Below are 14425 nucleotides of genomic sequence, written 5' to 3' on the forward strand. Positions count from 1 at the left end.
TGCAAATTTGCAAAATAACAGCATATGCATCAAAATAAACTATTTCCAGCAGTGCAATATGAGTCCTAAGCATCCCAGAAATGACACAGAAAGTCATGAAGTCAAACATAACTTTTAAAAACACAAGTATAAGCTCATGAGGCCACGATGGTAAAAAAACTACATTTCCGCAAAATGACGTCACTTCCGGTTCGGGCAGGTCATGTGTGATAGTTCGCGCTGATGGACGTAGGAAGTGTTACAAACAGCTGATCGGATCGGCAAAGCGTGTTTCTGGAATATTATGTTTTTGTTGCTACAAGCGCTTTTTATGCAGTTTTTGCAAAGCTATATGTGGAAGGAAACTGTGACCGAGGACAAGCTGATGGCATAAGATGTAAGTACAACTCCTCCGGTTTCATATGCAAAAAAAATTATTGCGCTAGCTCACGTGGTTGCAGTGCTACCGGGATAAGAAATAAATTCTTCTTCGAATGCTTCAAGATGTCCCTCTATGGCAAAGTAAGTGTAACGATCTGATTATATCAATATTCTGATATCTCTCTCTCTCTCTCTCTCTCTCTCTTTATATATATATATATATATATATATATATATATATATATATATATATATATGTATATGTATATATATGTATATATATATATGTATATGTATATATATGTATATATATGTGTATATATATATGTATATGTATATATATGTATATATATATATGTATATGTATATATATGTATATATATGCTTAGAAATTTCCTCCTGCACCTCACCTCCATCATCATATATATATATATATGTATGTATATATGTATATATGTATGTATATATGTATATATATGTATATATGTATATATATGTATATTCATATGTGTATATATGTATATATATGTATATATATGTGTATATATATATATATATATATATATATATATATGTGTGTGTTTGTGTGTGTATATATATATGTGTGTGTTTGTGTGTATATATATAAGCCACAAGCCATCTGACCTCAGGAAATCACACGATAGGGTGGGGTTAGGTTCCACAATAAGCTCACCCGAAACACTTGGTGATTGTAACCCACACCCATTTTCATGCCTTGGCTCATGTGATTAGGTAGAATAGAATAGAATGCCTTTATTTTCACTATACAGATATACAATGAGATAGCCTACAGAGCATCTCCTGATCAGTGCAAATGTGTGTGTGTGTGTGTGTGTGTGTGTGTGTGTGTGTGTGTGTGTGTGTGTAGGGGGGGGAGACAATGGCTCATGTGATTAGGTAGAGGATCATTAGGGGGTCCATTGAACTCGAGGCAAATGTACTGTTTATAAGATTGGGGAAACCTGCAGTCAGCTGAGACTGAAGAAGTCACTTGGATGAGTGATGAAACGTTTCTCCCACTGAAACCGCTACGTCCAGATGAACAGAATCAACTTTTTGAGATATACAGTTTCATACAAATTTCCTGTATCATATTTATATACACTTACTATGTTATTATGTATGTTTGTATTTAGATAAATTATTTGTCCATTGAAGCATGAGACCAGACTGTGTTATGGGTTTCTAGACTGATGTACAGTGAGTAAACAGAGGAGCTTCAGGTTTAAAGATTAGTTTGTTTCCACTGTTATACAGTCTAGCACTGTTAAAATATATTTGTATCAACTCTTTATCATTGTATGCGGCAATATACACACTTGTGTATAGTTCTGTGTATTCACCAGTGAGTGATAAAGGCCCCAAACTCTGCATTAGGAGGGTGGAGGAGAGAATAACTTGTAAAGATGCTATCACTTGTCACTTTTAATTATTTTTAATTACTGTCTATGTGTTGCAGGTGGAACCATTGACATCACTGTTCATGAACTCCTGGAGGGAGGAGCCCTGAAGGAGCTGCACAAGGCCTCAGGAAATGATTTTGGGGGACAAACTGTGGATAAAAAATTCAAAGAGTTCCTCAGAGAAATCTTCAGTGATAGTTTGTGGGATGCATCTCTCATAGCGGGGAATATCTCCATCTGCAGTAGCCTTAAAAAGCCTATTCTTCGTTCTCCTGTCAGACGCCTCGCTGCTGTGCTGCCTTACTGCTGTGCTGTCTCGCTGGCCAGTTATCATGATTGTTTTTTTTTTCTTTGGGGTTTTTTTTTTGTTGTTTTGCATTCACAAAGACTATCCAAAGACTTTTTGGTCATTGTCAAATAGACACTCTGTGATTACGGACTGAGGAAGTTGTAGTGTTACAACCCCAGGACTGAGAAAAAATGACTCTCTACATAATATATTCACCTATATCTTGGTTAAGAGAAGTGGCCATTGATGATAATAATAAACATTCCTGCAGAAGTTCTCTGATGTCTCTGCAATAATTGGCCTCATCACTGATGGGGACGACAAGGAGTACAGAGGACTGACTCAGGACTTTGTGGACTGGTGCCAGCTGAACTACCTCCAGATCAATGCCAGTAAAACCAAGGAGCTGGTTGATAGGTTTGTAGCTTGAACCCATCCGCTGGAACGTTGAAGACAATATAATTACACTGCAAAGCAAGACACGAAGTAGGCAAAGTTCTTCATGTTTCTCGTGCACGGGAGAGAACCAGACAACCGCCTTTCCTTCGCTTGACCCCAGTTGCTCTCTCCGTTCTCCCGTACCACTGTTCTTTTATTGAGTTTACATGAATATGCATAGGTTCATTAACATATGACGTCTACATACTGTTAGATTATAATATTATTTTATGCCATGTTAGACCCCTAATTAAAGATTGTGAATTATTATGTAGTTTTAGTTTGCATTATTCTCCTGAGTTAGAAGAAGGTAATAACTATTGCATTAGTTAAACTGATTTGCATTATATTAGACTGCTGATTTATTGTGGATGAAGGATATTGTTTTATGATGCATTATACTGCTGAGTTATAAGAAATACTGTTTGCAGAAAGTCATCGCCTTATTTGTCTGATTAGAAGAGAACAGAATATACTGGGGTTTTCTGCCCCATCTCAGCAGGAGCAGATAAACAGGGAGCCAAGGTCGTAGCTTAGGCGCTGTGTGAGAGAAAGCATGTGAATGTTTAGGCTTTTTATGATAAGGTGGGGGCACCAGAGGCTATAAGAGTTTGAGCAATGCTCCACCACTTTGAGATCTGAGGCTGTCTGCATACAGTGTCCATCTCCCACGCGTGTGATCATTAAAATCATCGTTTGACTCAACCCGACCGGACCAGTGTTGTTATTGTGGTTTTTTCTCTTGTCTCCATCCCCAATTTTTGAACCTTAACAATACACACAAAGAGTACCTTGCCTGTGTGTGTGTACGTGTGTGTGTGTATGTGTATGTGTGTGTGTGTGTGTATATGTATGTGTATGTGTGTGTGGTGTGATTTGTGTGAGGTCAATATGTGACCCTGTGAAGATTCCCCAAAGCTGGTGCCAGGAGTCTAGCGGGTCCATCTGAACAAAAGGCTCTTATACTTAAAGAAATATACGTGTGTTTGCTATACCATATATCAATAAGAGAAGATACGACCTCTCCTAGGAGGTGTGTGATCTATGCCAGAACACTCTGTAGAGGAGTGAACGCACTCCCCTCTTCATGCTACACAGAGTTGTTACAGACCTCCTAGAATGAGACATTCTTTCAATCTACAAATGATTATATACTTCTAAGCATATATGAGTAAATATCTCTAAGCATAAATGACAATCAACAATACAAAACCTAACTCGGGCCACTTCAGAGGTGGGGTGCCCCCGGCCTCTCGGCCTGGGGCTCGGTCACTCAGGCACAGCTGGCTGCCGGCGGAGCTCACGGGCGCTTCACTGCAACTCCCCCTGGCTTCTGCTCCGCGGCTGCTGAGTGAGCCCTCATCTGGGACTCTCCTCAGCTCTTTCTGGGACAGTGGCGCAGCTGCCCCTCTGTTGGTCTTCCTTGGTCTCTTGTGTTCTGGGGGCCTCTGGATGTCTGGAGTCTTGATCTCCTCCATACCTGCTTCATGCCCTGGAGGACGGGGCTGTGGCCCCCCCACACCCTCTAGCAGATCATTACATGAAGCAACCTTTTAAAAAAACAAGCGCGTCCATGCTCACAGGTGTACACACGGGTGATCACACACACAAACTACACCCTTTTTGGCTCCTACCTCAAAGCACACTGTGTTCTGTTGATCTTATGTGCTGCACAATAATTTTTAATATTTAGTATTTACTGTCATATTCCCATATATCATTGCGATGTTGTTTATTCTATTACTCTTGTTCTCTTCTGCTTGTTTTCTTTTTTCTTTCTCAACAGGTGATCCAGGTGATCGATGCATTTTTTTTTCTTTCTGCCCGTTCTGTTGGTTTTTGTTTTTTGCCCTTCTCCCCCGTCCCTCTCCTCAGCTGTTTCTCTTTCTTTCTCCCCTTCTTTCCCCCAGTCAAGTCTGTCCCGTATTCAGCAAGTGAAAATAAAATAAACAATAAAAGGTGAATCAAATGGACCATTATGGCAAGGCTGGGATGGTCAATTTGGTAAAGTAAATCCATTGGGCATCTTTCTTTGCCTTTAGACAATAATTCTGATGGCAAAAGAGCCAAACGGGACAGGCAAAAAAAAAAAGAAAAAAGAAAAACAGCATCTCTGCTGGGGACAGGAAGAGACTGAACAGGCTGATCCGAAGGGCCAGCTCTGTTCTGGAATGCCCTCTGGACCCAGTGGAGGTGGTGAGTGACAGGAGAATGGCGGCTAAGCTGTCATCACTGTTAGACAACATCTCCCACCCCATGCAGGAGACTCTGACAGCACTGAGCAGCTCCTTCAGTGGGAGACTGCAGCACTCACGGTCTGGGACGGAGAGATTTCGCAGGTCTTTCCTCCCCACTGCTGTCAGACTCCTCAACAAAGACTTTTGCAGCTGATCAAACCCTCACACGTGCAATAAGACTGCTATATGCGCAATTCTTGTACAATTCTTCTTCTGACAAATTTGTACTTTTGTATTTTCTTACTCAGTTGTGAAGGAAATCTCCGTCATCCGTAGATCGGGTTTCCTCCTAAGGCGTGGGCACCAATAAGCAGAGTTCATCCTTTAACATATAACAAAATTAAAATATTCTCGAGCATGATCAACGGTTAATCACGGTACCGGCCGGAGTACCGGGAGCAGTTTGGAAGAACAAGAAGACGCGGAGACTGTTCTAGATTGTCATTCCAAACTAACTCAAAGTTTATTCTCTGTGCAACAGTTTTATAGGCAGACAACAAGTTTCAGTTTCAGACCCTGCCCACTGGGTGGGGTGGCGTCCTTCTGACATTTGGGATCCTTTGTTCAGCAAGGGCAATAAAGATGCACTCACAAGAACAATAAATCTTATACAGAGGTCTCCTACATCCTGAGTTCTGACACAAAAACCAGATGGTCTTCACATAAACATCTTCTGCAAGGGAGTGATAGGTAAAAGAGTGATTTGTTGCATCTACTTTCACACCATAAATCTTGAGTTGACAAGGCAAGAGAAAATAACGATTAACATAAATAGCCTTGTTAAGTCACAGAATCTTCAGTCTAATATCATCATACACCAGTAAAAAAAGGTTCGTGTGTCAGCAGGTTCTCAGTTCAAACCATATAAGGAAGTTCCCCCTAGCTCTGAAAGGGGCCTTCTATAATCTCAACATATCTTTGACAGGTCCATTAAACACTAGACAGTTAGAATCCTTTAGTGATATAAGTTTGCACATGGTAGAATACTGCATGTAGTTATTTGCATTAGGAAATGTTTAACCATATATACCTAGAGGCACATAATCAATTGTGTGATCTTTAGCAGGCTGCAAGCTTGAGGTGCACTCGAGGAATGCACTGTCCCACTATACCACGGCAGGATCAACGCAGCTATGCCTGTTCCAGTTTAAGTGCCTTCTTTACATATAGATGAACTGTTGGATTTTCCAGACTAGCAGGCCAAAGGAAGTCACCCGTGGGGTCACAGCAAGCGGAGATGAAGTTCAAACAAAGGGCATTGCAGAAACAGGGTCCTTTGTATAATATCATCAAAAACAATATCCTGTAAATGCTAACCGTAGTGCTAAAATTCACAACAAGTTGTATATAGCATTTGTATTTCATTCTATTGTATATATTATTCTATTCTATTGTATTTTATTCTATTGTGTATAGTATTTTATGTTATTGCATTCCAGTGTTTTCTAATTTCTGCTACATAACTTTGCACTTTTGCTGTAACAAAACAAATTTCCCACCTGTGGGACTAATAAAGGTCATCTTATCTTATATTAATGTTGGGTCTGTCTAGCACAGGCCCACCACTGGAACGAGACAATTTAAAAACACAGCATAAGCATTGAACACCAAGTAGGCAAAGTTCTTCGTGTTACTCATGAGGGAGACCTGCCTGGAGCCAAGTGTCGTTCCACCACTTGACCTCCGTCAGACTCTCAGCCAGGTTCCCCATAGCACTCCTTTTATTGTGGTTATGTAACAGAGTCATAAATCACATTGTTATAATTACACAAAATGTGTTCTAAATTGCCACTAGGTGTGAATGTGCGAATGAATGTGAGTGTGAATGGTTGTCTGTCCCTGTGTGTTAGCCCTGTGACAGACTGGCGATCTGTCCAGGGTGTACCCCGCCTTTCGCCCTATGACAGCTGGGATAGGCTCCAGCGCCCCCCGCGACCCAGAAAAGGATAAGCGGAAGTGAATGGATGGATGGATGGTGTTCTAAACCCCCAAACTTCTCCTTTTATACCTGACTTTTAGGACCTCCAAGCCTGTAGTTGTGTTCATTATCAGTTAGAGCCCCTCCCCATTCTTTTCTTCTTCTTCTTTGGTGCAATACTATAAATACAGTGTACCCCTTTTGCCTCTCCCCTTTTTCTACAATTCCCCTGTGGGAGAGGTGGGTGTCATTTCTTTCCAACACCTTAAAACACACATAATTCATATTTAGCCACCCTGATGTTTATGATTGCGATTTTAGTTGTTATTGTCATTATTAAGCCTGTTTTTGTAAGATGTTATAAGTGTGTAGTATGTGTGTATCATAAATGTGTTTTAGGCGCCATAAATGCTAGCATGAATATATACTCCTTGCTAGCTTGGGAGCTGTGGCGGGTTGAGCTAACCCTCTTCCACACTGTTTGTATTTGGTCGTAGGAGCTGGAGTGGGCAAATTATTTACTTGGAGGTCTTTCTTTCTTTTACCTTTTTTATCAGGTATGTCAGATTTCATGTTGTTGTTTTTGTTTTATCTTATGTCAAATATGTTACCTGTAAATACTTTATGTTTAATGTAAAAATAAATGCCAGCCCTTTTTCTGTAATTCCCCTGTGGGAGAGGAGCTGGAGTGGGCAAATTATTTACTTGGAGGTCTTTCTTTCTTTTACCTTTTTTATCAGACACAACGCAGAATCACACCGGTTACACTTACATGAATATGCAAAGGGTCATTAACATATAACATCTTACATAGGTATACATGTGAACAAAGAATACTGTGTGTGTGTGTGTGTGTGTGGGGGGGGGGGGGGGGTGGTCAGAGTGTGACCCCATGAAGACTTCCCTAAACCTGCTGGTCTCGAAGTCCAGCAGTTCATCAAACCAAAAGGGACTTAGACTAAGACAGATATAGCCACGTTTATCCTGCCATAAACCAATAAAACAAGGTACGACCTCTTCCCATGCTCCCAGGATGTAGGTGTGCATTCAATGCACACCAAGCCTTTGCAGCCTGCTAAAGATCACACATCCTATCACTACACAATTGATTATACACCTCTAAGCATATATGGTTAAATATTTCTAAGCATAAATGACAATCAACAATACAAAACCTAACACTTAAAAATATTTTTTTCCTTCTTTGTTTACATTGCATTCCAGGGAAATTTTAAATTGTCCAGGTTGTAAACATTTGCAGTTAGAGTTGGTTAAGTTTGCTTTGACAAGAAAAAAAGCTGAGACAAAATACAACTCCACAACTTTACCCCATCTCACTTAAACAAGCAGCTGTTTTTTATGTGCATTAAAGCTATATCAAAATTTAACAGTGCAAATGCTAATTCCTTGCTGAGAGTTTAACCAAAAGGCATTTCCTGTAGGAATGGGCTGACATATCCTGAGCATAACCATCTATAATATCCACTAAAGTTAAAAAGAGGAGCTTTGCAACATGAAACTGCAGTGTGCCAAATAAAAAAGTCAAATACGTATTTTTTGGACCATAAGGTGCAGGTGATTATAAGGCACATTAAGCGAAACAAAGCAGTCAGATAAATTAAACTTTATTCAACTCATTCTTCTTGCTTCCTCCACTTCTGTACCATTGATTCAATAATGCTGTATTCTATCACATCTGCTCTTAGGGTTGCCAACTCCCTGAAAAATAAATAAGGGACACCTCGTGGCCAGGGCTGGGCAACCCAGTTGTCTTCACCCTTCCAATTTTTTAGCTTTTTTTTTTTTTTGTGTGTGAAGTTATTTTTTTAACCATATGACTTGAAGTTGATTTAAGTACATGTATATTCTTTGCAATATGAACACATGGGAAACAAATGATCATTTAGCCATTTATTTGTAGCACAAAATGACAACATTAACACAATAAAACATGTCTCTTTCTTAAACAGAAGCCTGTCATGCTAAACTTTTGAGAATATAAGTAAATCCTTCTTTAAAAGAACTCTGTCCTGCTTAACTTAAAAATATATAAATTAACAGAAAACAATAGAAAGAAAAATATTCTTGTAACAGTGCACATAAAGTGCATTTACTGCAGTTGGCTACAGTTAAGGTATTATTTAAGCTTTTCTAATGTTTTTTTTTTTTTTGGCCTCACCCATTTGGTTCTTTAGCCATCGGAATTGTTGTCTGAAGACCAACAAGGATACCCAATGGATTTACTTTGCCAAATGGATCATCGTGGCATTGCCAGATTGGTCCATTTGATCGATCTTTGTTTTTATTATTTATTATATTTTATTTTCAGATGTTACAGACGGGACAGACATGAGTGAGGGATAGGAAAGGGAGAAAGAAAGAGGAAGGAAAGGAAAAACAGAAGGGGAGAGGGACAGTGAGAAAGGGGGGGAGAAAAAAAATAAAAATCTCCTGGATCACCTGTTGAGAGAAGAATAGAAAACAAGCAAAAAAAAAAAACAAAAAAAAAACAGAGCAACATACTAAACACAACACCATCGCATTAATCTAGCTAAGTGTAAACAGCAGTAAATACTAAATATTCAATGTTGTTGTGCAGCAAGCAGGACAGACAGCGCATAATGTGCTTCGAAGTAGCAGCCAAGAAAGGTGTAATTTAAGTCTACGAGCAGTGAACACCCGTGTGCATACCTTTGTGGATCAGCGTGCTTGTATTCAAATGGTTTCCACATGTAATGGTCTGCAAGAGGATGTAGCGAGCCATAGCCCCGTCCCCCAGGGCATGAAGCAGGCATGGAGGAGATCCAGGCCCCAGACAACCAGAGGCCCCAGAGTGCGAGAGCCCAAGGAGGACCACCGGAGGGGCATCCGTGCCACCTTCATGGGAAGGGCTGAGGATCCCCAGACGAGGCATCACCCAGTAGCCACCGAGCAGAAGCTAGAGGGGGCTGCACTGGCGTGCCCGCCGGCTATGCCAGCAGCCAGCTGTGCCAGAGTGAACTGAGCCGCAGGCCCAGGGGCCGGAGGCCCGAGGGCCCCCCGCACCCCGGAGGAGGCCTGACCGAGCAACAGGCGCCAGGCCCCGCCAGGTAGCCACCGGGAACAAGCTGGTACATACCTGAGTGCCCAGCCCCGGACACCAAGAACCACCAATGCACCAACCCCTGAGGGCATCAGTCACCGGCAGGGAGTGTGGTGAGGGGAGATAGGCCTTGGAGGGCCTGGGAGTTCCCAGAGAGGTGGAGTCTAAGACCTGACATATAGACACAGACAAACAGGCACACAGAGACACAAACATGCATTCCCACCCTCATGCACACATATACAAACACTCAGCACTCACCCAACGTAAGGATTGACATAAATGGATTGACTCCCCAAACATACTCTATACCCCAGAGGGGGAAACAGCACCCAGACCCAAGAGATGTTACCCTTCCCCCCGGGGTGGAGGCAAGCAGACCGTCCCAGGCTGGAGGCAAGCAGCAGGGAGGCTAATTGGGCAGCCAAAATCTCCTCCCAGCCCCCCCGCCCCGATGGCTAGCAGAGAACGGGGGTGTGTGAAGACCCCATACCTCCCTCCTCCCGCTCATGTGTAGTGTTGCTACGTGTTGTTCTAAAGTGCATTTAAAACAAGGGAGAGCATGGTGCTGCTGCCAGAGAGCAGCAGGTGTTAGCACGGCCCCTCCCGAGAACCCTCAATGTCTACATGGATTTAAAATTGAGAGGTGGGCACCAGCGCCAGAGGTAGGTTTGAGTACACAGACCGTCCACTGGATGCCGTTAACGTGCCCACCCTCAAGGCCCTGTATATATGTGTGTGTTATGAGAGTGTAAGTAATGTGGATGTCTAAGTTGTGAGATAAAGTTGAGGCACAGGTGACCAGAAGGGGACAGGGGGGGGGGGGAATGTCTCCCCTGCACCCTCGTGACACACCCGCACCCCAAAGCCCTACCTGTGTGGGTGGGTGTGGTGGAGCGGGAAGAGGGAGGTAGCCGGGGATGGGGAGGAAAAGGAGGGAGGGGAGGATGCCCCTCCCTAGGGCCAGCTCCCCCGCTGACCCCAGTAGGAACCCCCGTCCTCTGGTACCCACCAAGGCAAAGGAGCCCAGGTCCATCCAGACCGGGGCCTACGGTAGCACTGCCAAGCCCCACAGGATCCGGGACAGCTCACCCTACCCCACCGCAGAGGAAACTGTACCCACCCCAACATTCAATCGTCTCCCAGACTACATAAGACAACAGACACCCAGGTTAAGTTTATTCTCCACCTCTCCTATGTCTCTCCCCCATCTGCAGAGTAGACTCCTGCAAGGATGGAACAACCTCCCCGCCAGTTGAAGAGCCCCCCAGTTAGGCCGATGCACAAGAGGCCCCCAGCGCCAGGGCTGAGCCCCCGTGCACCCACCCGCTCACAACCTCGGTGACACACCGACGAGGACCGAAGCCCCCAAGGCCCAGCCAGAGCCCCAGTACGAAGGCGAAGCACCCCCGAACCCCAAACCCCCACGCCTGCCCTGGATCCACTCAGGGGCAGCCAGGCCACCAGGCCAGTAACCTACGTCCACCAGTACAGACCATCCTCCAGCCCCGCTGCACGCAGCCACGAGGAGAACAACCTCTAAGAGCGACCAGAGCCACTAACCAGGTTATGAACAGAACCCCCGGGTTAAGCCCTCAAGGGATAACGTCTCTAGGGGTCCTCCAGGAGCCCTAAGCCCGTCCCAACTCCATATCAACCACAGTAGCTAAGGCGGGACCAAACCACGACCCCTTATCCCCGCTAGGTGATGGAGCTGATCAAAGGAGCCCAGAGGGATTGATCTAATGTGGTGGCAGAGGCTATATCGAGACTAATGTGATCTATTAGAAGGTTTCTATATTGGCTAGAATTAAGATTATTTTTATTTTTCCAGTTCATGAGGACCGTTTTCTTGGCGATGCATAGGGCAGTAAAAACCATGTGGACTGTATTAGTTTCTGTAGTGACCTCATCCAATTTTCCCAACAAGCATACTAAAGGGGAGGTTGGAATTTTACATTTCAGACACTTTGATAAATCTTAACATATCTCGTGCCAAAACTTCTGCACTGGTGGACAGAACCAAAGAGCGTGGATGTAATTGTCTGGTGTATTGCCTTGACAGTGTGAGCAGTTGTTGGAAGATGTAAAGCCCATCTTGAACATCCGATGACCGGTATAGTGCACTCTATGTAGTATTTTGTATTGTATTAATTGCAGACTGGGATTTTTAATCAATTTAAAGGTTTTTATGCATACCTGAGACCAGAAGTTTTGGTCTAAGCTGACTGATAAATCTGCTTCCCACTTTGCAATAGGAAGGGATATTGATTCATCTAATTTAGAAAGTGTTCTGTATATTTTAGATAATAATTCGGGGGATTTAAGAGTAAGGAAATGTGTCGCACTTGGTGGTGTTTGTAATTCAACTTGACTGAGGTTAAATTTCTTTTTTATTTTGGATAAAAAAATATATAAATATATTTTGAAATGTATTTTAGCGCATATATTTTTTGGCCAATTTTTGTATATTTTATTTTTATAAAGCTGAGTACAGAGGGCTTCAGTGACTGGTCGAACATCAACATCCGTTTGAGGGGTCATGAGTGTAGCCAAGACCACATACAGTGCATGCTTAAGTGGAGAGAACTGGACACACGGCTAAAGAATAGCATGGCAATAGATCAACAGGAGTTGACCTTACTAGAGGCAGAAAGGAAAAAGTGGCGAGAGATTCTCAAACGATTACTCTCAATAACTCTCTCACTGGCTTCCAGAAATTTGTCTTTTAGGGGCTCTTCTGACTGTCTTTATGAGCCGGACAATGGCAACTTCTTGAAGGAAGTAGAGCTTATGGCAACATATGACCTTGTAATGGCAAATCACTTGGCCAACATAAAAGATGAAGGTTCCCACACACATTACCTCAGCCCTGAGACACAGAACGAACTAATTCAGATTATCTCTTCAGAAACATTCCGCGCCATTGTGAAGCAAATCCAGTTGGCAAAATACTTCTCCATCATTCTTGACTGTACTCCAGATGTGAGTCACACTGAACAAATGTCAGTCATAGTACGCATTGTTTGTTTCCAAGCACAACCAGATATTAAAGAATACTTTCTTGGCTATATAAATGTGGAGCAAACAACTGGCCTTAACCTGTCCAATGTTGTCCTTGACAAGTTGAAGGAGCTTGGCATTCCATTTGAAAACTGTCGAGGACAGGCCTATGACAATGGGGCCAACATGAAGGGGAAGAAGCAAGGTGTTCAGGCCAGACTGCTACAATTAAACCCGAGAGCATTGTTTGTGCCTTGTGGAGCTCACACGATGAATCTGGTCATAGCTGATGCTGCCAAGTCCTCTCCAGATGCAACTGGCTACTTTGGGTATTTGCAGAAGTTGTTCAATTTCTTTTCCAGTGCCACCCAGCGATGGGCCATTTTAACAAAACATGTGAAATTGACACTTAAATCTTGGAGTGACGTTAGATGGGAAAGCAGGCTTCAAAGTGTAACTGCTGTCCGGAGTCAGACAAAAGAAGTGAGGGATGCTCTCCTGGAGGCCAGAGAAGCTGTAAGTGATGCAGTCGCAAAGGTGGAGGCTCAAGTGCTTGCTGAGGAAGTAGCCTCATTTCGATTTTTGATTTGCTCCATCGTGTGGTGTGAACTTCTTACAATCACAAACCAGGTGAACAAGTTACTACAGTCCAGCTCCATGCAGCTCGATGTTGCTGTCAGGCTCATTGACACTGCCAAAAGTAACCTCTCTAAATACAGACAGTCTGGGTTTGATGAGGCTGTGTCAGCTGCCAAAGAACTCTGTGAGGCCCTGAACATAGAACCACAGTTGAAGGAGAAAAGGCTCAGGAGCACAAAAAGGCAGTTTGCATATGAAGCTGTTGATGAGCCCCTCCATGATGCCCTTAAAAAGCTTGAGGTCACATTTTTCAATTGTGTTGTGGACTCTGCTTTAATCTCCCTACAGGAGAGGTTTGAGACCATGAATCAAGTGAAGGAGAAATATGGAGTGCTGCTTGATTTCAGCAAAGTGAATGGGATGTCCAAGGAGGATTTAAAAAAACACTGCACTGAAGTACAGAAGACACTGACAGATAAGGGAGTAGCTGACATTGATGGACCTGAGATGATGCAGGAAATCATCAACCTTCCTCAGCTGCCACCACAGACGTCTGCTTTGGAAATGCTGTCATTTTTACATGACAATCAGCTTCAAGAGGTATATCCCAATCTGTGGATTGCTCTGCGTATTGCACTGACCCTGCCTGTCACAGTTGCCTCTGCTGAGCGAAGCTTTTCAAAGCTCAAACTCATTAAAACGTACCTGCGTTCATCAATGGGGCAGGAACGTTTAAGTGGTCTGGCTGTTATCAGCATCAATGGTGACGTGGCTCAGAAGCTATCATATGATGACCTTATAGCTGATTTTGCAACCAGAAAATGCAGGCGTGTGCCTCTCTAGGCCCTAGAGAGGCACACCACGCCTGCATTTTCTGGTTGTCAGAGTATGCCCTAGAGTCTAGGGCATACTCTGACAACGAATTGTAAAAATGTTTAACATAGTTACTTAAGGAATGTGGCTTTTGTGTTCAAATTCTTATTTTTCTTATTTAAGTTTCTTATTTAAATTCTATTGTGAAACTATTTGTAAATATATTAATAATAATACTATTATATTATATATATTATTTTTTTATAAAAAAAATTACACATT

General features: G+C 42.8%; 1 protein-coding gene across 1 annotated transcript; it reads left to right on the top strand.

Annotated features, from left to right (window-relative positions):
* Positions 1 to 12361: 12361 nt before the first annotated feature.
* LOC113028259 (zinc finger MYM-type protein 1-like) lies at positions 12362 to 14173 on the top strand. Its single transcript, XM_080296028.1, has one exon. It carries the CDS (start codon positions 12362 to 12364, stop codon positions 14171 to 14173), a length of 1812 nt encoding a protein of 603 aa, XP_080152154.1.
* Positions 14174 to 14425: the final 252 nt, after the last annotated feature.

The sequence above is a fragment of the Astatotilapia calliptera genome, chromosome 3 (genome assembly GCF_964374335.1).
Source record: "Astatotilapia calliptera chromosome 3, fAstCal68.1, whole genome shotgun sequence".
NCBI classification, from domain to species: Eukaryota; Metazoa; Chordata; class Actinopteri; order Cichliformes; family Cichlidae; genus Astatotilapia; species Astatotilapia calliptera.